The 23758-nt window shown below is 41.5% G+C and overlaps 1 protein-coding gene across 1 annotated transcript in view; it reads left to right on the top strand.

Annotated features, from left to right (window-relative positions):
• Positions 1-23758, top strand: part of GPR143 (G protein-coupled receptor 143) — a 350633-nt gene that overhangs the window by 91394 nt on the left and 235481 nt on the right. The window contains exons 6-7 of the mRNA XM_085622133.1: positions 5548-5656; positions 18794-18911. Of these exons, the coding sequence (XP_085478259.1) occupies positions 5548-5656; positions 18794-18911 (227 nt within the window). The remainder of the gene's footprint in view (positions 1-5547; positions 5657-18793; positions 18912-23758) is intronic.

Below are 23758 nucleotides of genomic sequence, written 5' to 3'. Positions count from 1 at the left end.
AGTCCCTTACCTTGTGCGTAGCTCTCCGTTCCACCTGCAGTTTTGTTTGCCAAGAATCCCGGACAGGCGTCGACGAGTCCCGGACTGGCGTTAGGTCCGTATGCGCGTCATTGTCCCCCCCCCCCCCCCCCCCAACTGTAAAAAAGGCATTCAATGTCATGTGCTCTATATCAGGCCCAAAGAGAATGCGCTTTTCTTTACGCTGTGACCCGTTTTGGTTGTGTGGTACTGTCAAAATCTCAGAAAGATGAGTCAACTTCAGTGATGTAATCGTTTATGTCACCCATGTCTAGAATGATGTCAGAGTTTATAATATTCATGATGCCATATTTAATGTCAGGAGCAGTAGTGACAATGGGTGGGACCTAAGTTGCGTCTGATTTTTAGTGAATGTCGTGCTTTTACATGTTGTGTCCTAGAGAATGCCACTCTAAATACATCGATCGACACCCCCACATTCCCCACAACCTCATCTTATGTTGACGTTGTTCATAGTAAGTTTTGAGGGTTTAATGTATGTGCTACTATCAAAGAAACACTTATCCTAAGTGCCGTCTTCAGTTTTGTTTTGTTTTTAAACAGCTTGCTACTCCAAAAATAAAATAAATCCACGAACCTTCTAAAGGTCGTAGGTTCAAATACCAGCAGGGTTGGCTCAGCCATTCATCTTTTTAAAGTTGATACCGTGGGGTCCATTCATAGCTTTCACCCAGTCAATGGGCCAGTTCCTGAACGTTTTGTTGCATGCTGTGTCTATTTTTTGTGTGGCTATGGCTGCCTGTGCTGCACGCTGTTGTGCTTACTTTTTGGCAATGTTCACCTGTGTAGCGCAGCTGTGTATTCTAAATGTGTACATAAAATACCGGCAGCCCCGGAGTCTGTGGCGGTAATGAGCACTGCGCCGGGTTCGAACTCCGGTCTGCATGCGTCTCCCGCGGCGCGTTTTCCTGTGGTGGCTTTTCCCCTTTGATTGGCCCAAGTTTGTGTAGCAGAATGATTAAATACACTTTTAACCATACACTTAAAACGTGGTATATTTTGTAGATGGGAAATGTAGTTGTGCTGCTTGGATCGGGGCTCCCATAACATGACCCATAGAAGGAAAAAAGACATAAACGAACACTTCAAATATTTTTTTAAAATCTATCACATCTCAAGGGCTTTTTTTCATGCATCTTTGTCTCCGTATTCTGAAAGCGAAGCACAACTGTATCTCTCAATAAGTTCAGCTCAGTCATGGCGCTGCAGCCTGTGTGTTTAAAGCTGAGATGTGCTTTGGAATCTGTTTGTTTGCAGCAGATGAGCTGACTAAACTTTGATGTGCAGTCACTCTGACATTTGTGTATTGCAGCAGTGAGCGATGTAAACTCATTTTCCGAGCGCTTTGATTACTTGCACAGAGCGATGTCACTGTCACGCGGCATCTGTCATCTGTAAGCTTCCGTATCCAGCAGCGCGTTGTAATTGCTTGCGATGTAAATGTAAATGCGCAGTTGTAGCATGCGTTCTAAAAGCATGCGATGTAAAGACTCCCGCGATGTGAAAGTTGCGTTGCGAAGGCACCGCGTGAAATTACCGTCGTTGTAATGGGTGTCTCCCCTCTAGCACAGTGTGCCAACTGTACTGAAGCCTGCATTTCTCTCGCCTGGTTCTTTTCAGCATGAGAGGGGACGAGAGCCGTGTGACTGACTTGGGGGGGGGGGGGGGGGGGGGGGGGTTGCACTGTAGGTCCTTTGTAGCCCTTTTGATATGTGAGCTCGATATGAGGGCTTTTATTTGGAGTTTTCAAAGGCCAGGAGGAACTTGCGAGTCATCAATACGGTCTTACCGTTCCTTTCGGAGCAGAAGACATATTCCCACCTCAGCTCCACCGTAGCAGGAGGACCCCACACAGGCTTGCACCCCGACTCCCTGGGCAGCAACAAGTCACCTCACTTCTCGGATACAGGCATCACATCCGCTCAAGTAAAATCCAAAGGAAGCAAGGTTCTAAGTTCAAACCACAAAGAATGATTTACATTTAAAGAGTCCATTCATTAGTCAATGAATTCAAATTGCTGATAATGTAAATAACATGTAAAATACCATTGGCAGTGGAAAATACTTTAAATGCACACTGGCTCACTAAAGCTAATCAAAAATCTGAATTGGGTTGACTCTGCTAAATCAAAAAGTGAATAACATGAAACTACTAAATGGCATAATTCGACTACATAATGAATAAATCAAATATATGTTAGAGTTAATGTGGGTTACAGATTAACATTCTATTTAAGCGCAAATAATCAAAATCAATTCTGCGTCATCACAGGTGAGACGTGTGCTCATGTACAAATATATTTTGCTGTTGCAAATTCTGCAGTATGTAAAATTATTGGATTTGCAACTGCTTAATGGGCTCTCTGCTACCCTTTAGCGATTTGGAACAGCCTTTCCGAACGCAAAAATAGTTTTGCGTCTAATTCTTAATTGATATCAGGAGGGTGTGTGAAAAGATTTTTAACTCTGAATTGAGATTCACAATGAGATTAATTGTTTTTGTCTGATACTGTGATCACAAACCACTGAAAAGGTACCGATATCTCAGAAGAGGCGTAAACTTATTTGTAAAGCGGAACATGTCCTGTTGAGCATCTTCCTCTTTGAGAATGATGTCTGGTAGCCTTGAGTGAAATGGGGACCACTGCCTGTACTTCTGATGTCTTCTAATACAGGAAACTTTGTGCTTTTTTTAAAGGAGCACTGTTCCTTTAAGGAACATGGGCTGCTTAATTTGTTTTTTCCCCATTTGGGAATGTGAACATGGAGGCTTGTCGACTGTCCCTTGTAGGACACCATCCCTGTGTTGGTTGCCAATCACAGGGAGGTGCAAATAGTGGACTAATTAATGTTAATTAATTAAGTCTTTTATCAACCAACTGGCATTGGTTATTTTGTGACCTATTAGAATGTGGGTCTCGTATCAAACGACCGGCAGGTCGCAAAACGTTGGTGCGCTATTTTCACCCATTGTTAATACACGGTGGACAGGAGAAAGAAGGGTGATAAAAACGAAGTAAAGAGACAGCTATGATGGAAGAAAGGATAGGTGAAGGATAGGAGAGATAGACAGAAAAGAAGTGACAACTTAGCGTGAGAGGGAGACCGCTGATAAAGAGTTGATAATGTGATAGATAGGCCAGGACCACTAAGAGGGAGAGAGGGGTAGAGAAGAGAGACAGAGACAGACAAGAAAGAGGCAGCCCAGGAAGAGAGCAAGGCAGGTGAGAGAGGCGATGAGGAGACAACGTGGTGATGCAGCGAGAGCAGAGAGTAAGGTAGTGATGGGATAGGCAAGATTAGGATAGGCTAGAAAAAGCTGTGAGAAAGGGGGAAAGGAGGACCCTTGAGAGACAAAAAGAAGGGAAAGGTAAAGTTACAGGTGAGGAAGAGACCGTTTAGAGACATGACAAGTGAGACACATATTAACAGGCAATAAAAAGGGGAAAAAGAGACAAGTGAGTGAGCGGTAAAAAAGAGATGGGTGAGAAAGAGACCGCTGCCAGAGCGAGGGAAAGACAAGTAAGAGAGATGTGCTACAGAGATAGAGACAGATGAGAGTTCGACCATTGTGAGAGTCAGGTGACGCAGACTCAAGTGATATAGAAAAGCGAGAAAAGAAAGATGACCAAATGGAGGAGGCAGGTGGCTAGACCATAAAACCAGTTTCCTTAGTAAGATAAATTATCCCAAAACGGTCCACCTTTAAGGAACCAAAGATTTGTCCATTAACAGAGAAGTAAAGAGCAGACATAATAAGGAATCCCATGAGATTTCATAGCAGGAGGGTTTGCCAAATCAAGGAAAGAAAATGAACCCAAGACCGGGCTCTTCCTTTTTGGGGGCTCCCCAGTCGGATGTAGCTTAGTTCCATTGGCACAGTGAGCACGGGATCCATGTCTGGGCATACCTTTGGCCACCTAGGGCAGTACATCAAATACACAACGGTGATGGATCGTTTGGGTATCGTTGCAACACATTGTTTTGCCCATCATGCTACATCATTCTAATTATTTAGTAAACATTCATTTTGAGGAGTTAATGTTCTGTACAATTTTTTAAAAATATTTTCCAGGTTCATAATATATATTTCAATATATTTTTATTTATATTATACATTAAGATATGTTTTCTACAATTTCCAAGAGTGAGGTTTCCACCTCTGTGCCGGAGGTCTTCACCAACAAATGAGAATTTACTAGTAGTAAGTTTACACTTGTTCTGTTGTAGGAGGCTCAACCTCCTCATTTTATTGGTTGGAGGTGTGTCTACACCTATGTGCAAATCCCCACTTGGAAATGGTAACTAGCTAGAAAGTGGAGAGTTACACCTAGGTGTAAGAGTTATGTACATGTGAGTAAATATACATGTGTATTTTACCTTTGTGAATATGACCCTTAAACTTTTTGTTTTCCTCCTGTGTTTCTGTCGTGCATAGACTACTTTTACTTTGTATGAGCATGCGCACTGGTATGCTATCCTCATATGGTCTCGGTGAAAGACATCGTACTCTGTTTACTTCACAATATCAGTCAGTTCACATGATCGGCTGCGCTGCACAAGTATCCAATAGCGCAATCCTGGGATGATATCCTCAAAGCACTTATACAGCCTTATGTTATAATACACCCACCTTCGCCCCAGCCGTCAGGAGATAATGCTGGAAATAGCGCCCAGTGAGTTCACCGTACTGCATGTGTTGTTGAAACATGGAGCGTCTGTCGGGATGAGATCTGAACTTGTATGTCTGAGAAGCATTCCTTGAAAGCACACTTTGCCCTACACCGCCCTGAAGCGCATTTGGCCATAAACAGAAGAGGAAACGCAGCTCATACCACCTACAAACAGCTCGGCTCAGCTTCAGCACACCTTAGATGGCGCCTCACATAATGTTTTCACCATTGATATCATATTTGAGTTCTCGTCTTCTTTTTTCTTTTCTTAGTTGTAGTTTATCGCATTAAAATAATAATATCTATCAGCCTCAAAGATGTACATGAAAGTCGCTTATGTGTCATTATCTGTAGTGTTCCGACATGTGTTATCCAAGCAGAGAGTATCGGTAACCAATTGGGTAGATTTGAAGGTTTACAACAGTTGGCAGGAATATGCGCCCATGGTATGCAAATATTGTTTTGTCAATGGAGGTAACAGTACCCGCATGTTACAGGTGTTAATAATGTTCTAGACATGCATGTAAGTACACTTGTTATAGTTGTATATATTGCCATGTATGTATGATGGAAATGTCCGACTTCATGTGTATAAGATCAAAAAAGCATCTCTTCCAGTATGTGTAGCACATGTACAATTGTGTTTCAGTGCATTAAAAAAATAATTAATAAAAGATATAAGAAAAAAAAACAATCAGTCAGTTTACATGATTTCACGAATTACCAAATTCAGAAATGTCTGAGTCAGACTTAATATTTAACCAGTTTTTAATTACATTTCGGTTTTGGTGCCATGTGTCAGTAACTTCGAAATTGTATGTTTTGCACTTTGCAGTTGCTTCGCTGCTAAAAGGAAGGAAAGGCATCTACACAGAGAATGAGCGGCGCCTGGGCAGTGAGATTCAGATACGCTTTTTCAAACTCATGCTTATATTCTTTATTTGGTAAGTTTATCATTTTAACTACAGCTGTGAATTGATAGCTCTATCTGTAAGTTGAGCAGCATTGTCCAAGTGGATCATGATGTGGTGAAGTTACAGGCCATGCACAGCTTTTCTGGCTGTGTCTGAGTGGATAAGTACACTTTTCCTGGCAGCAGTGTGATCAGAAAAGTATGTTTGCCCAGGGGACTCATCTTGGTGACTTTTTCTGCACCGCTTCCTCACAAAAGCGCTGTCTATCAGGGACCCCTTCCCTCACTCTAATCAATCAATCAATCAATCAATCAATCAATCAATCAATCAGGAAGTTGTAAAGTGCGCTACTCACCCGTGAGGGTATCAAGGCCCTGGGGGGGAGGGGGAGTAAGCAGCTCCGTTCAGTCAAAGAGCCAGGTCTTGAGGGTCTTCCTGAAGATGTTCTAATCATTTCTGATGAACGTGGCAGATCCATGATGAAACATGACATCTAGGTTGGTGTGAGGGCTTGGTCCCTTTTGGACACATGCACTAGTTTCAGGTCTTCCTACAACAGGGTAATAACCTTCTGTGATGCCTAACAGTTTTGTCGCAGATGTTTTATGTGTTTTCAAAGGTTTCTGCTCTGCTCCAGTGCACAGGGGGTCTGTGTGCTTCATTCTGATGTCTTGGGCCCCTACTTTACTTGAAATACCTTTTTTGGTAAATGAGTTGTTTTGATTTTGACAAAGTAACATCATTAGCATCTGCATGACGATACAATCCAGCATTGACATTGCAAAATGACAGTGATTTGAATGGCGTTAGGCGGGGTTACAGGGAAAACTCGACTAGGAAGCAAGAAAGTCCACCTTGTTGGCCGTGTCGCTGCATCGTTCATGGGCGTGGTGGACCGTTAATGGTGAATGTGCCTTGGGGTGTGGGGGGGGGATGGGGGCAGAGAAAGAGAAAAGCGGAGGTTGAAATGAGCAAGGGACAAGGATAAGGGTGTGGATAGTCGGGACGCCCGATGGCCGAGGGCATGTATATTCAAGAGTCGGCGTAGGTCCCATGAACCTAAAGAAGTCAAGGGTCCTATGCCAATACGCGGGAATGCATGGTTTTCTAACAGCAGATTACTGCCCTTTGTTTCCGAGCTTTGCTGTCTGCAAAACATGCATTAACTCACATATAATTAGAGTTACTGTATGCGCCCACGACTCCAAAAAGAAGCTCACAGACCCCTTCTGTGCTGGTGCAGTACAGAAAATGGTATCATAATGCTGCCCATGTACATACAATCAATAATACAACCCTAATCGTGCGTACATCCTAAATATCTGGCTACTCCTCACTTGCATAATCCTGTTTCTTATGGCTATACCACGTAGCTCTCTGTCATAGGAAAGTTGGTTTGAGCAGAAATGTCTGACATGGAATGTGAAACTGGGTGTGTGCTTCATGAGCTGCACCTTTCACCTTCGAAGCATGAGTGAGAGCAGTGGTCCTAAACCTTTAGCTTCTATGGACCCCCCCCTGAATCCCCACTCTAAGCTAGGGGTCTCCGCCTAAATAATTTGTGTGATTTGAACACAATACACACAATTACAGAAACAAGTATACAACTACAACGGGCAGTGGTTCTAAACCTTTAGCTTCTGTAGACCCCCCCTGAAACACCACTGGAAGCTAGGGATCCCCGTCTAAACATTTTGTATGATTTGAACTTAAAACAATACACACAATTACATAAACAGGTATACAACTACAAACTAGTACACAACTTATGAAATATTTTATTTAGTTAACAAGCAACAAAATATATGAAAGTCAAAATCATTATTTTTACTTGGAACGGTTGGAGCTTTTCAAAATTATTTTTTTTTGTAAGAGATGAAGTGTTATTCTAGATAGCATATTTTTGCTCCTAATTCATGTTCTCTTTCTGTCGATGCATACCAGTGCTTCCTTTGAGGTTGTCACCAGTCATCACTTCAAGATTCCGTTTGCTAATCACGAATCAAGATAAGGATACCAAACTATCTATTTATATTTAGTCTCCAATTTCAATGCCTTCACATCTACACAGCGTATTAAAATTTTCAATTTTGAGTTTTGCTTTTGTATGTATGTATGTACTTTATGAATCTGCTACTAATATTTAATTTAGTAAGTAGTCCCTACCCACAGATTTTGCTCCATTCCTCTTTCTCCTGGGACATTCTTCTGAGGCCCCTGGACTTAGGGTGCTCAGGAGAGGTGTGGCGCAGCAGCCTATCTTATATTGTGTGCAATATAATTTTAAAATAATCACTTAAATATTCACAGTGCTTTCTGTTACTTGCTGAGATCTCGATGCATTATAAACACAAAACTCACTATTCTGTACTGCGCCAAGCTGGTCTCACTAACAGACATCTGCAGTGATCACATTAACCAATTAATGTTTCATAACGTAAATGGGTGAATTTGCCACCTAATAGTTTAATTTGCATTCATATGTCATCTAAGGTGTGTGCATTATTTCATATGCAGTTGCCCTGAAGGTGAAAAAAAACAAGTACTTATATAATATTTTGTTGTGTTTAGTCATGTTTAAGCAAGCAGAAAATGTAAGATCAAAGCACTACAAAATGCTTCCATAGCTGTCCTAATGCCCTCTGACTGATAATTAAAGTAAACAAAGACAGAAAAAAACGTGTTAAGAATTAATACAGACAAGTCCATGTAAAGTTCTACTTAACCCTTTCTGGGCCTTTGCAGAATCATGAAATGTGAACAGATGGCCGGCCTTTTTCTCTGTGAAAGATTTCACCCCTAACTTCAATGCTTCATGTAAAGGAAGGGGTCCAAAAACGTGAAAAATAAAGAAAGTTGCGCTTCCAGGCCATCTTTATTTACAAGTGCTTACTGAGCCATTGGCGCCTCCCTGGAAATGCCACCACGGACTCCCAGGGGGGTGCGCCTCACAGTTTGAAGACCTCTGGTCTAAGGTTTAGCACAGAAAAAAGGTACAATTTCTAAGAACCAATTTGACTTAAATGTAAGGACTCGCTGTACTGTGTGCCCCCACGAAAGCTTTCACTACTGCCAGCAGCTCTTACACAAATGAGGACATTGGGCAGGTTCCACTGAAGTCTTTTTTCTTTCCCAAAGCTCTGGCAGTATCTAGAACATAAATATTGATGAGTCTCAATGGAGTGCATTTCCAATTATGAATGTGTCTGCTAGTAAAACTCTGTCGCTGACCACACATCCTCATTCAAATCACTCATTAGACAAACAAACAGGGGGCATTATCCTCATATCTGTATGCCAATCACAGATTTGGTCCAAGTTACCAAGCTTAATGCAGAATTTAAACCCATTAAACAATCCAAAAGGTGTTTATTAACGGGGTATGTTCTCAATTCAGAGTTTCATTGGTTGATGAATGGCCTGCATTTCTGCTGCCTTGTTATTTCAGGATTTCTTTTAGTTCACCCAATCTTTCAGCCCCTCAAGTAAATGATTGATGCAAAATAATTGATCTGTAATTCGCTATCTTAGTTGCAGTGCCTATCTTGGACATTAATCAGGCTTGTATTATGCTGATTAGAAAATGTAACCTCCCTTTAGAAATTAAAAAAGAATGGGCCTAATTCACAGCGTTTTCTTGTGGGTAAGTGTGACATACTCTTGGAATAGTTATGACTTATTCCTGAATTTTTAGGAGTATTCCACGCCTATTCATTGATGAATAGTCATGTACTTTGTGCATTGGACCCAGTACAGCTGCCACTATAAATGTTACTGACTGGATAGACTCCGCAGTCACTCAGTAGCCCCAGAAAAAACGATTAATCGTTACAGGAAAAGTCCATCTGCTTCATGGTACTCTCCTAATAAAACTTAAACAAAAACGCAGGGCCCAATAACAGAGATGGAGGAGGGATTACAATCTTGAAGAAAAAACAAAACATAAACTAGTAATTGCTGACTATAAAGTGGCAATTATTTGGAGAAAAAAACCAAATACTATACAGAAAAAATAAATACTTATAAATATTCTATGAGATAACTTTTTTAAACTGTTACCACTCTCTCAAACTGTGATAGTAAAATCTGTACTCCTAATCAAGGCTTCTGAAATAAGTTGGCAGAGTTTTTTTAAGCAAAGTTAAACCGCGTTTATGAGGAATTTTCCTCTAATCAAGATGCTAATCGTCTAGTTAACCCTTCTTGTTCTTCTACATTTTGCCGTTGCACTATAATGCTGATTGCACCCTAAACATACTTGATAGTTTTACTCCTCTTACTGAAGGCAGAGTAATAAGATATTCGAGGCATGTGTGCTGTAGATACACATGCTTTGCATACTCCTGCAATCTAGTGTTGGGTCTGGATGTTTGCAAGTTGTTTTTCTTCGAAGAAGTCTTTCCTAGTCACGAGGTAAGGTGACTCCTCCTTTCGGTGATAGTGTGCATGGTCATTGATTCCATTGTTAAATTGTTTTTTTCCGCCATCGGGTTCGGCCCTGCATTGCTGCGCTCCGGTTTAAAACCGTTCTTCAGGTTCCTCTCGGCGCGCAATCCTCTCTAACCTCAACGGTATTGTTTTGTACACATTTCCCACTTCTACGCATATCGTTTAGACAACAGAACCGTCTTTTCGATCTGAAAGCTTCGTGGACAGCCTTCGGGCCTAACCGTGCCGAGTCAGCTTTCTGTCGATGGCTCAGACTCCGTTTAAATTCTGGCTCGGGTGCCACGCTAAGTACCCTTGCACCGACTCACACAAAGTGTGCACCTTGTGCTTGTCTCCAGAGCACAAAGAAGAAGACAGTAACGCTTGCAGATCATACCGATCAAAGAAAACTCTTTGCGATCATCGGGTTCGACGTCGAGAGATGCAGCATCAACGCATTGAAGACACGCCAGACATCTTTTTGTGAAGACTCCGGTCAGGAAGACGTTGGGGCATCAGTGGCAGAGGAGGAGGTAGCCTTCTCCGAACAGGACTCCGACTCGGACCTTGAGATAGACCTCAAAGCTGAAGAACTGCTGCAGGGACAAGGTGATGTGAGTACTGAAACCTCCTTGCCCCACAAACTATTCCGAAGAAACACAAGGCTTCGGCACCACCTCTGCCTTCTGGCCAAGGTCGGCACTGAGATGAGGTTTCAACGCCCTGCCTCCAGGCTAGGCTCTGAAACATCAAGTCAAGCCTTCTGGCTCAAAAGTCCTCCTTGGAGCCGAAGCCATCCAGTTCCAAACACAAGTCCGGCTCGAAGCCGAAATCCTCCGTGCAGAAAGACAAACAACCTTCGGAGCCGAAACCTTCCGCGCCGAAAGTCCAGCTTACGCCGGCACCGAAATCATCGGCACTGAAAACTTTGGCGCCGAAACAGAAAGACACCTCTTGGGATCGAATATAGACCTTGTTCCATTAACACCAGATCCAAAGCAAAAGAAGCTATATATTAACCCTGAGACTGTCTGTATTCACACCAAGCCACCTCACAAACGCAAGCTTCCTGATGAGGACCCTTCTTACAAGATTTGCGTCTACCATCACCACTACCTCCATAGCCTCCTTCTCCACCTGAGAATCCTTTGCAAATTATACCTTAGGATTTGCCACAATCTCACCATGATGATGAAGATGCCGATGATGGGAGATACATCTCCCGATACATCCATGGACTTTTTATACAACTGATCCCCAAACAGATAATGATCCAGACGACAATGCATCCCATTAGGAACTCATTGCCAGGGCTGCACAATATCATGGGGTGGCATTCCAAACGAATCACTAAAGGAAGATTTTAGTTTGAAACTTTAGGATCCACACACAGGTCATCACAAACACTTCCCATGCTTAAAGGCATGATGGGACATGCTGATGAGATTTTTAAGGACCCAGTAAGAGCACGCATATTGACTCCTAGAGTTGCCAAAAAATATAAGGCTTCCCCTCCAGACCCCATATTTATCAAGGGCCAGCTACCATTAGATTCTCTGGTAGAGTCTAACACTCGTAAGTGGGCGAATTCACAGACATCAGGAGATGCTCCTTCGCCAGATAAGGAGCCCAAGTTAATTGACGCTTCTGGCAAGCGCATAGCTGCTCAAGCTGCGAATCAATGGCACATTGCGAATACGCAAGGTCGTTTAGCCAGGTAGGACAGAGCACACTGGGATGAGATGGAGCAATTGCTTCAATATCTCCCAGTCGAGCATAAAGCTAAGGCTCAGAACTCAATAAATGAAGGTAAACTCATTTCTCATTCCTCCATACGTGGTGCTCTAGATGCTGCAGATACCATGGCTAGAGAGGTTAATACTAGCATCTTGCTCAGGAGACAGGCTTGGTTAAGAATTTCTGGGTTCAAGACAGAAGTTCAACAATACATCCTTAATACACCTTTTGATAAAGAACATCTCTTTGGTCCATGCGTAGATCAAGTGTTAGAGAAGATGAAAAAGGACACTGAAGTGGCCAAGTCCATGGGAGCGCTCCAGTCTCTGTCCAACAGAGGATCCTTTCTTCGCTCCTTTTTCAGAGGAGGGTCTAAAACCCTATTCCCAGAATACCTCAATATATAAAGGTAACAACCTGTCCTCTCCCTTCAGAGGATTTTTTCTAGGAGGTTATAGAGGCAACAACTTCAAAGGTAGGGGTAAGGGGAACACACCACGTAGCTCCCCTTCCCCTAATAAACAGTGACTTGCCCACGCTTCCCCCCCGACTACAGGACACCTGTCGGGAGAAGACTTCAACAATTTCTCCCCGTTTGGCAGTCCATAACAACAGACAAATGGGTGTTTGGAATTAGCCAACATGATTATTGCCTGGAGCTTACCAGCAATCCCCCAAACATTCCACCTCGATCCCAAAAATTGTCTCCAGAACACCTACAATTGCTAGAACAAGAGGTTCAATTTCTTTTACTAAAAGGAGCAGTAGAGCCGGTCTCAATACAGTACCAGGGCTCGGGGGTTTACTCTCTGTATTTTCTCATTCCCAAAAAGGATGGTTCCCTAAGGCCTATTCTGGATTTCAGAGAGTTAAACCATTATGTACTGTCAGAAGACTTTCACATGGTGACGCTTCAACAGGCACTCCCACTTTTACAAAGAGCAGATTTTATGTATACTCTAGATTTAAAAGATGCATATTTTCATGTTCCAATTCATCCAGCTCATCGCAAATACCTCAGTTTTGTGATAGTAGTCAAGCATTACCAGGTCAAGGTGCTTCCCTTCGGAGTGACTACAGAGCCCAGAGTTTTTACTAAATGCCTGGCTCATCTCAGAAGACAGCAGATTCACGTCTTCCCCTATTTAGACGACTGGCATATCAAAGCCAGCTCTCGCCAGAACTGTCTACAACACACACAGATCACAATAGAGCTACTTCATGAACTGGGGTTCACCATCAATGCTCAAAAATCTCACCTTCATCCGTCACAGATGCAGTCTTACATAGGAGCCAGTCTGGACACAGTCAAAGCTCTAGCCTCTCCCAATGTAGCCAGAATACGTAATATTCAGGCTATGATTCTACAGTTTCAACCCAACCAAGCTTTACCAGCCAGAGTGTTCATGCAACTGCTGGGAATGATGGCGTCTTGCATTGCAATTGTACCCCATGCAAGGCTTCACATGCGCCCCCTACAAGTGTGCTTAGCACGTTAGTTGAATCAGTCACAGGGTCAATTAACTGATCTAGTGTTGGTAGACAGCCTTACCCATCGCTCTATGCAGTGGTGGAACATACAAAATTCATCAAAAGGCTGGCCTTTCATCAACCCTATTCCACAGATTGTGCTCACAGCAGACGTATCTCTAACAGGTTGGGGGGCTCATCTCAAAGGTTACACAATACAGGGCTGTGGAGCAACAAGCACAAAAGTCTCCACATCAACTATCTATAGCTTTTAGCAGTTTTTCTAACACTCAAAACTTTTCAAACTCACCTCATAGCCAAAACTGTCCTAATCGGAACAGACAACATGACAGCGATGTATCATGTGCAGAAGCAGGGCTGGACACACTCTCTCAAACTTTCAGCTCTTGCACAAGCCATTTGGAATTGGGCAATCCATCACAAGATTTATATTCTGGCAGAACATCTCCCAGGAGTAAGCAATCAATTTGCCAACCTCCTCAGCAGAAGGAGACAGCAAATTCACGAGTGGGAACTTCATCCCCAAGTTCTCCTTCCCTACTTTCAACAATGTGGTTTTCCACAGATATACCTGTCCGTCACAGCCGAAAATGCAAAATGCCCAAGCTTCGGCTCCAGGTTTCCACACCCGCTTTCAAAGGGCAATGCCCTATGGGTGAACTGGTCAGGGATATTTGCCTATGCTTTTCAACCTCTCCCGTTCATTCCATGTGTGGTTCGGAAACTCAGGCAAACATCCCTCACACTAATTCTAGTAGCTCCCACATGGGCGCGTAAACCATGGTACACCACCCTGTTGGAGCTGTGTGTAGTTCCACATCAAAAGCTGAACCTCACCTCCAGTCTCCTCACACAGAACCATGGAGAAATCAGACATCCAAATCCCAAAGAACTGAATCTAGCGATCTGGCTCCTGAAGTCATAGAGTTTGGTTATTGAAACTTACCACCAGACTGTATGAATATTTTAAAGGAAGCAAGAAGGCCTATCACCAGAGCATGTTATGCAGCAAAATGGAAAAGATTTGTTATATACTGCAATAACAAAAAAATCAATCCTTTAGATGCTTCTATAAAAAACATTATCTGTTACCTCTTACATTTACAGCAAACTGGGCTAGCTTACACATCTATTAGTTTGCACCTTGCTGCGATAGCTGCTTACTTACAGAATAAACAACATCTGTCACTATTCAGTGTCCCCGTAATCAAAGCTTTCATGGAAGGATTAAAAAGAGTATTACCACCAAGGATTCCTCCTGCCCCAGTATGGAATCTCAACATTGTTCTCACAAGGCTCATGGGGCCACCTTTTGAATCATTGCTCAAGTGCCCTTTGCAATTTCTCTCATGGAAGGTTGCTTTCCTCATTGCCATCACATCAGGAGAGTTGGGGAGCTACAGGTGTTAACCTTAGAAGAACCCTTCGTTCAGCTACACAAAGACAGGATGGTTCTCCGCACCAACCTTAAATTCCTTCTCAAAGTAGTTTCTGCTTTTCATATACATCAATCTTTTGAGTTACCAGTTTTCTTTCTTGAACCTGATTCTGTAGCAGAACGCGCTCTTCACATGCTTGATGTTAAAAGAGCTTTACTGTACTACATAGATAAGACAAAAGACTTTCGCAAAACGGAACAACTGTTTGTTGCATTTGCTCTACCTCACTGAAAGGAGGTGTCCCCTTACCTTGCGACCAGAAAAGACTTCTTCGAAGAAAAACAACTCGCAAACATCCAGACCCAACACTAGATGGCAGGAGTATGCAAAGCATGTGAATCTACAGCTCTACATGCCAAGAACTAGTGCTTACTGTGTAAGCAACATTATCCTTCTGAAGACTACTAAGTCAGGTTCTCCTTTGGACCCTTGTCCGCCTTATGTGTTGCAAATGGTTTCCAGCACAATTTCTGTGCATCTTATTAAACTACAGAACAGTGTTCCGACTTCACGCTAATTTCCAGTAGCCTGGAAAAGGCATTGGTGAGTCCTATTCTAGAAAAATCTTCAATTGATCCAGGTGACACAAAATAATTTTAGCTTATCTCCCACCTACCTTTGCCTACGAAAATACTGGGAAAAGTTATTAATGAAGACTTGATGACTTTTCTTGATGCCAACAATCTCTTGGATCCATTGCAATATGGCTACAGACCCCAGCATTGTACACAATCAGCCTTAGTGGCTGCTACTGAAGAGATGTGAATGTTGGTGGACAAGGAATGGTGGGCTGCGCCGATTCTTCTCAATCTGTCTGCTGTGTTTTATACGGTTAATCATTCTTTGCTTATTGGCTACAGAGAGACCATCCTTAGCTCTTTTTTATCCAATAGAGAGCAGATTGTTCCTTTTGGGGTTTTCCCTTTGAATCTGTTTTTTCTTCCCTGTTGGGTGTCTCTGGGATCATCGTTATCCCCCACGCTTTTCAACAGCTATGTCACCCCCAAGCGAAACGTATTTGGTCCTGTGGTTTCTCTGCGGTCTCTTACGCGCCGAGACATAAATAGTTGTGTCAATTTCATCTGATGTCGATGAGGTTGCCAATAAATTTAAAGACTGCCTGGTACATATTGTAATCTGGATGCAGGAAACCTGTCTCAAATTGAACTCCAAGAAAACGGAGGTGATCCTCTTTGGCAACAACATCTGTTTCTGGAATACTTCATGATGGCCCTCCAGTCTTGGCCCTCTTCCATCTCCAGCTCGAAAAGCGAAGAATTTGGGGCTATATTTGATGGACAGCTGTTTTCTGAGCAAATTAATAATGTTACCTTCTTGTGTTTTCAGCTACTCAGGGTATTAAAAAACGGTTTTCCGGATATCCTTCTAAATATGGAAAAAATGGTAATTGTGGCCTTTGTTCTTTTCAGGATAGATTATTGCAATGCATTATTTTAGGAATTCAGAAACGCCTGCAATTGAAGCTTCAATTATTGTAAAATGCGGCAGCTCGTGTGCTTTGAAAAATTCACAAATTCAGCCCCATCTCAAAGAGTATTAGTGGCCTTCATTGGTTACCTGTTTGTGAGAGGGTCACTTTTGAGGCTCTGTGTATGGTACTCAAGCCACTGCACAAAACTGGCCTTCTGTATTTTTAGATGTTCTCTTGGCCTGTCTCCAATCGTAATCTTAGATCAGGTGTGGCGAAATTAGTGGCCATTCCAAAAATAAAGAAAGCCAGATGGGAAGGCAGAAGCTTTTTCTTCTCAGCATGCACACTATGGAACACCATCCCTTTTTCTTTGAGATCTCAATCGAACCAGGTGCGTTTTAGGAAATTGTTAAAAACCTGGCTTTTCGCTTCCATACTAAGTAGGTCTTTTTAACTTCTCTCATAGGACGCGAGTGCAAAGACGCCGCGGCATTCACATGCTTTATGAAATCTTTACTTACTTACTAATAGGTTGAAAGACCAGAAAGCAACCTAATTGGCTGATTATATGTTCCATTCTAATAGTTCTTTCTAATGAGAGCCGCCATTAGTAGAATATTATGGGATCTTGTATATGTGCTGATTAGGTTAATAGCAAATTAAACACTATCTGCTGTACAGTCATATGTGAGAGATTAGAAGAATCATCTATCCTAATGTTTCATCAAAAAATACACATTTGGAATTTGCTATAAATGTGTTTCTTATACTGTCAAATATCAGTATAATCAGTTTTTAATACTGCTTTCAGAATATTATAATTATCGTTTGCTATACTTCCACCATGGTTGCCAAGGTACCTCAATTTATTTATCTTTTTGCTTAATCTTTTCCTTTTGAATGCCCTTTAACAGGGCTCATGGCCTGCTGCCTATTAAATTGATGCACCTTCATGGAGTTCTGAAAAAATGGTACCCTTGACTTAGTGGGCCTTATCTTTAGTAAATAGAGAGCTAAGTAGCCCAAGTGATGAGACCTAACTGAAACTTGCATGCTGGATTCTAGTACCTCTTACCACTGCTCATGATGTACAGTACGTCTTGATGCTGACCTAATAGTCATAGCTTTACAATAAATCCATTGTCAAGGCATATGTTGAGCCTGCAACTGAGGAGCCCGTCTGACCTGCTTCCATGGTCCTGTCAGAGGTGGTCAGACCACTGTGGTCTCTTCTGAAGCGGTTGGTCCAACTGCCTGATTACGATGTAGGCATCCTGTACTCTGATCGACCGCTGAAATAGGGCCGACTCTGACAGCCTTGCAGTCGGAGAAATACAGCACACATAGGGCAGTCATGGGATCGCCGAGCACCGTAAAGATTACGATGAGGCTTTCCGACGACCTGACCGTGACAGTCTACCTGGCTGTCTTGAGTTGTCGTAAACTAAGGAATTTGGGGTGCATACTCACTCCAGACTGCTTCTCTCCAGCAGCCTCTGCCGAGGATCCTTTAATCCAGGTCCCCTATTCCCCTGGGCAGCTGAATCCTTATGACTGTGATCCTGTGCATGCCGGAATCCAGGTAAGTCCTTCTGCGGTATGTATCCCCATTGACTGGACTGTGAACATTCCAACACACTCCAACAATAGGGTACATGGATTTTGAGGCGTTTCCCCACATATGTCATGCATGTGTGTACAACTCACATGTTTTCAGTGATTTTTGTATGGATTTGAAGCGACATATTTGGGGATATGTGCTCCGCTGTAGGTGCGACTGCTGTGGTAGCTGCGGTCGCATCATAATACGGCGTGGGGAAGCTTCCCGGCCTCAGCAGTCAGAAAGGGCTTGCGATAACGGCGGTCAGATGGTCGTTCCAACCATCATCATAATGGGCCCTTTGTGTGAGATCATCATCATAGGTGGAGGGAATAAAACTGGAGCATGGGATGGGTGAGAAAGAAATAAGAGGCATGGAGTTGGGAAGAGGGAGGCAGCAGAAACACAGATAACATAAAAGGTGGGTTAAGACATGATAAATGGAAATCTGGCAAGCCAGAAGGATGGTACCTGACGACTGGAAGCGGATAGGAAAAAGGAGAGCGTTAGGTACTGGGCAAGAGATAGAGACAGTTAATGGGAAGAATCATGGAGAAGGAGGATTTTAGATTGGTTTAGAATCAAATACATCAAATTGCATTTATGCATCACTTAAGGAAGGTCAAAAGCACTTGATTTACTTGTTGCTGGTATTAAGGAAAAAAATACGAAAACAGGAAGATTTTTTTTTTTTAATGGAGAGTATCAGCACTGAGCTGAAGTACAGTGATTTATGATGAGGGATATCTTTTAAAAGGTTGTCAATCTGCATTAAGTGCTGAGTGGAAACAGTGTACATGAAAAATTGTACTATAATGATTAGTGTCTGATTTATCATTTAGTGATGGTCAGTGTTTAAAATGTTATTACAATTTGACAAAATTGCCACAGGGTTCACCAATATCCATGTGCTCCCTCATATTATAAGGAAATAAATTGTAACACACACATATGTTTTCAGAAGTCAGAATCAGAGCTGTACCTATTTCCTACGACAAGGGTTAAAGTAAATTCTTGCATTTTTTTTATCCTTCCCAAAGCTGGTCATCAAACATCATAAATGAGTGCCTTCTGTTCTACCTTGAAATGCAACCAGATATCCTCGCAAGCAGCCTGAAAAATGTGAGAAATGCAGCACTCATCACGTGGTTTATTATGGTAAGATAACTGTATTTTATTTAAGAGTTGTAATAGTAGTATTCCTTACCATGTGGCACAATACTGCACCCTACAAACTTTCCCCAAACTTACAAAACAATTTAAAAAAGGAAAAGGGGATGGAATACCTGAAAGTTTGCCTACAAGTGAAGCAGGTCTAACTTATCAGGAATTGAAATATAACCCACTAAAACCAGATAGGGCTATTCGTAAAGGTAGCTTACACCTGTGAGCAATACCATTTTTAATTTACTCTTACTTGTTTGAGTAACTTTACTTCTTTTGGCTGTAAACAAAATCCAAGTGTAAAATTACTCAAAAATGTAGATTCCCATGTCTCCGCCCACTGAAAAAGGGGGTGAGTCCAAATTTACAATTGTTAATTACTATTTTCAAAACGAAACAATAGTAACTCCATCACCACACATGGCCAACCCGCACATAGAGAATAACAGAGACAGGAACTTAAAATACAACCTCATAGGAAAAAAATTCAAATCAAATCAAGTTCTTTAAAATTGATTAAATATAATTTCATGTTAGTACAAAAAATAAGCATATTTGTTATTTAAATATAAAATATTTTAGCAATTTCTTTTCTTTTATATATGAATGTAACATTAATATGGTAAAGTATAGGGAACCTTTACCAATGCTTTACCATGTAGAGACCTCCTACCTGCCTGCGTAGATCTCCTTCTAGTAAAATATAGAGAAAAATAAAAACATTTATTAAAGTTGGGAAGGTTGGCAAAAATATTTTAATGTTAAATATTAATGTAAATTCGTTTTTTAAAATTAATGTAAACTTAGTTTATCTGTTTATTTTACATGTAGAACTAATGAACAAATCCTACAGCACTACTGAATTCTGAAATAAATCTTTCATTAATATGAACATATTAAATTACTTTCAAAATATTGTTCTCAGGTTTAAACTGAATACAAAATTCCAAGGTAAAATACATATTTTCTTTTATCATGCAGTAATAATCATTAAAAGTGGTCTAGACAATTAATTGAAAGTGTTTAACTGTATTTACTAACATTTATTGTTACAATCAATTTAAATTTGAAATAGGTCATCAAAATATTTTAGAACTAAATAAAAATATGTGCTGTTTTATATAATTTTATGAACATGAAATTATAATTGTTTACATTTTTAACTATTTTAAATAATGTACTTTAATTTAATATAATGTCCTATGGGGTTTTATTCTAGTTTCCTAACTCCATTGATTTCTGTGGGAAGGTGTTAAAGTACCAGTGGTTGGCCATGTGTGGTGCTGGAATTAGGCCATCTATGAGCTGGAGTAATTTACTACTGTTTTGGTTCTTTTTTTTTGGCTGCAGTAGCTTTAGAAGTGCAGTGCAGTTTTTTAATAGCAATGGGCTTCTTTTTTTGAGGGTGGGTACAAGTCCCTTCCTCACCTTCTCTCTAACTTGCACTTAACCCTCCATTCCTCCCTGTTCCTCTCCACATTAGTAGTAAGTATTCTCCATTTTCCATCCTTTGCCCAGTCTCTCCCACATTTACTACTAAAATATAGACTTAAGTGTGCTGAGACTCCACAATCAGGGCAAAGATAGCAAAACAGAAAAAGTTAGGAGAGGCAGAGGTGTAAACTCTGCAAATAGGTCTGTGAATTGCATTTTGTAGTATGTTTTGTAGGACTGCAAAATGTACTATAGAATGCAGTTTGTTAATAGGCCCTTAAATGCTTTTCCTTCCTGCTTTGGAGTATGGCTGTATAACTACAAGAGGGAGTGGCCCAGCAGTTGTGTCTTTGGTGAAAATGACAGGGTTTAATTTTGAAACCCCAATGTTATCCGAAAGCTCATATTTCAAAACAAGGCCATGTGTCCACTTTTTAATACCAGTTGTTGATGGTATGAAGGCATTGATTAATTTCAAACCACTTGGTACCACTGCACAAAGACTAGCTTAGGCCCACATGCATCAAAGTAAAAACCGGTCGCAAACGGGCAGATTCTCAGAATCTGCCCCTTTGCGACCGGTATTTTTGCATTTCGGATGCATCATCCCAAATGCAAAAATCGCAATTTAAGTAATCTCTAAATAGTGATTACTTAAGGTGCAATTGCATTTAAGGAATCTCTAATTGAGATTCCTTAAATGCAATGCATTAAAGTAAAACAAAATAGCGATTTCGCTAATAGGGGGAGCAAATTACCATGAAGTTGAACTTCATGGTAATTTGCAAAAACTTTGAAAAATTCACTTTTGTGCATTTTTCAAAGTTTCATGTTGCGCACACATATGCCCTTAGGGCATGTGTGTGTGCAACATATGTGCACAGATCAATTTCAGGGGTGCAATAGGGTGTCATTTTGACACCCTTGCACCCTTGAAATTGCATGAGCTATTTGCGAGTACCTACTGTTATTCTCAAATTGCTCATGCAATCTCCAATTCATTCCTATGGGCCTGGAGACCCATAGGAATGAATGGGACGGCATTCCTTAATTGCGACTCGCAATTTGCGAGTCGCAAATAAGGAATATGTAGGAATCGCTATTTTTATAGTGATTCCTACATGCATAGGCTTTTGCAATTCCTTAATTGCGATTCCTTAATAATCGCAATTAAGGAATCGCAAAAGCCTTCGTTGATGCATGTGCCAGTATGTTTCTTAATTATGGAGGTAATGCCTTCCATGTAGGGTTGGAAAAACTCTTCCTCCTACAGGTATAGGTTTGTTTGCTTGCTGCCTGCATCTAGATTTTGAAAGTAAGATGTTTTACCAATTTTCACGTCCAATATATTAGTGGTGGAAGACTTGTGCTGTGCATGTGATGTTCATTGTGTGAAATGTTTAGTACAGTAATTATGCATCCAAGTAGATGGGGTCTGATTTATGATTTCAATTTGTTATTGATTTATTACACAGCCTATGTTTTGGGAAAGCCTGAGCAATATATGCAAATGGTTGAAACAAACGTTGGATTATTGTTCTAAATGTAATTTTTAATAAACTGTATTTTTGAAGGATAGATATTTGACCATATTGTTGCAACACAGATAAAACCAACTAAAAATGTGTCTTTGCAATGTTATATTCACTAAGCTGTGTCTATTCCTGTGATAATGTTAAGACTCTTGATAAATGTGTGAAGTATGTACCTACCACATTTTATACAGGATAAAAGTAATGAACCTCGTGAGAGAAGAAAACCAGATTGTATTGCAGTAAATCAAGTGTCTGAATATTCACATTTAAGACTTATTTAAGACTTACTGAAGAGGCATACTTGTTTTGTCTCCCAATTTAATGTTACAGTTTGCGGATAACTTGAAAAATAGATATCAAATTAGTTGAGTGTACCAGCAGCACTGGGCCGATATGTTCACTTCCTTTGGGGCTAGATCTCTGTACTTGAAAGGGCGTCTTCTGGCACAATTGCTTTGGAGCTCAAAGATGCAAGGGCAGACATTGGGACCAAACTGTTTAACATTTCTGGATCCTGTAAACAGAGCCAGGAAGGTTCTGGTTGTCTCCAACACAAGGCAATATCAATGGACATACGTGGTGCTTAGGAAATGTTTCACAACACCAAAACTCTGGGGCTGGTGATGGACCCACTTCTCCAAGCAAACACTAGTAGGCATTGAGGAAAATCTAGAGTTGGGTCATGAGTCATACAGAAGTAAAATAGGCCACATGCAAATATTGGCATAGGGAGGAAGTGTGCTGTCCAGGCATTGTCCACAGTTATCACATCTGACTTGTAGAGTGGGGCTTCTGGGGCAGCCATCTTCCATTCTTTAGTTATAGGTAGAAGGAATTTCTTATTCCTCTTTTGTTAATGTATGTGGACTTCTTGGGCTGACTTGGGAAATTCAGAGAACTACGAAGAGAAAAAGCATGGCAGGTCAGCAGTTTCAGAAAGACCTTGTGATTAGCCCTAGCCATGAGGACTTTGACTGCAAGCAATTCTGTATTTAGGAAGCACTGTCATGTTGTCCACAAAGATCTGTGTAAATGCAAGTTTTTCAGGTGCTTGAAACTGGGTCTGTTTCATATGCCTTATGAATACAGAGGACACATATACGGAATAGCCTTGATGAAGTCATAGGGATACTCCTAGAGATGACGAAACATGTGTTGGCTAAAGAAGATCTAACGGAAAAAGAAAAAAACAGAAAATAAAACTACAATACCAATCAAGGCAAGAAGCTCTCTGTGCCCATTATATATTTCATGTTTTGAATGAACTTGTTGATAGTAATTGCGTGTGCTTCATGATGTAAACCATTGGTGATCGATCTCAGGATTGTAATTAGGGCAGTTGGGTGTAACTTCCCATCATTTGAAAGCACCACGTCTTACAACCCTGTTAGTATCCAACTGTATGAGATGTTTTTATAAGCGCCCGAGACCTCATAAACACCCGATTGTTAGAATTAGTGCACATAAATACCTTTGTGATCCTCTAAAGGCATCCCTTTGGACAGGTGTATTTTATTGTTTTGTAATTGCATATATATGGGGGCGTGGCCAGCATCAAGTCATGGCAGACGCGTAATTGGTGAGCTCTTGCATCTGGGCCCCATAATCCGGCCAACGTTGCACTTCTCTGGTGCCATCGACTGCCGGAGGAGAGGCGGGGATATCCAGGGGCAAACAGAGGGGCGGCGACGCCTGGCATCGAGACTGTGAGGCACCTCTGAGATAATAAAGACCACCCAGTCGGCTGACCTCGGGAGTCAGTACTTGCCTGTGCCCCTGAGAGAGCGCCGTAATCTCCGGACTTCCACTGCAATCCACGTCTAGCTGAGGGGTGGACAACAGGTAGCCTGGAGGCTGGTGAGTGTGCCCTCT

This window comes from Triturus cristatus, chromosome 8, assembly GCF_964204655.1.
Source record: "Triturus cristatus chromosome 8, aTriCri1.1, whole genome shotgun sequence".
In the NCBI taxonomy this organism is placed as follows: domain Eukaryota; kingdom Metazoa; phylum Chordata; class Amphibia; order Caudata; family Salamandridae; genus Triturus; species Triturus cristatus.
The sequence above is the reverse complement of the archived record's forward strand: the minus strand, read 5'-3'. Positions and strand labels throughout refer to the sequence as shown.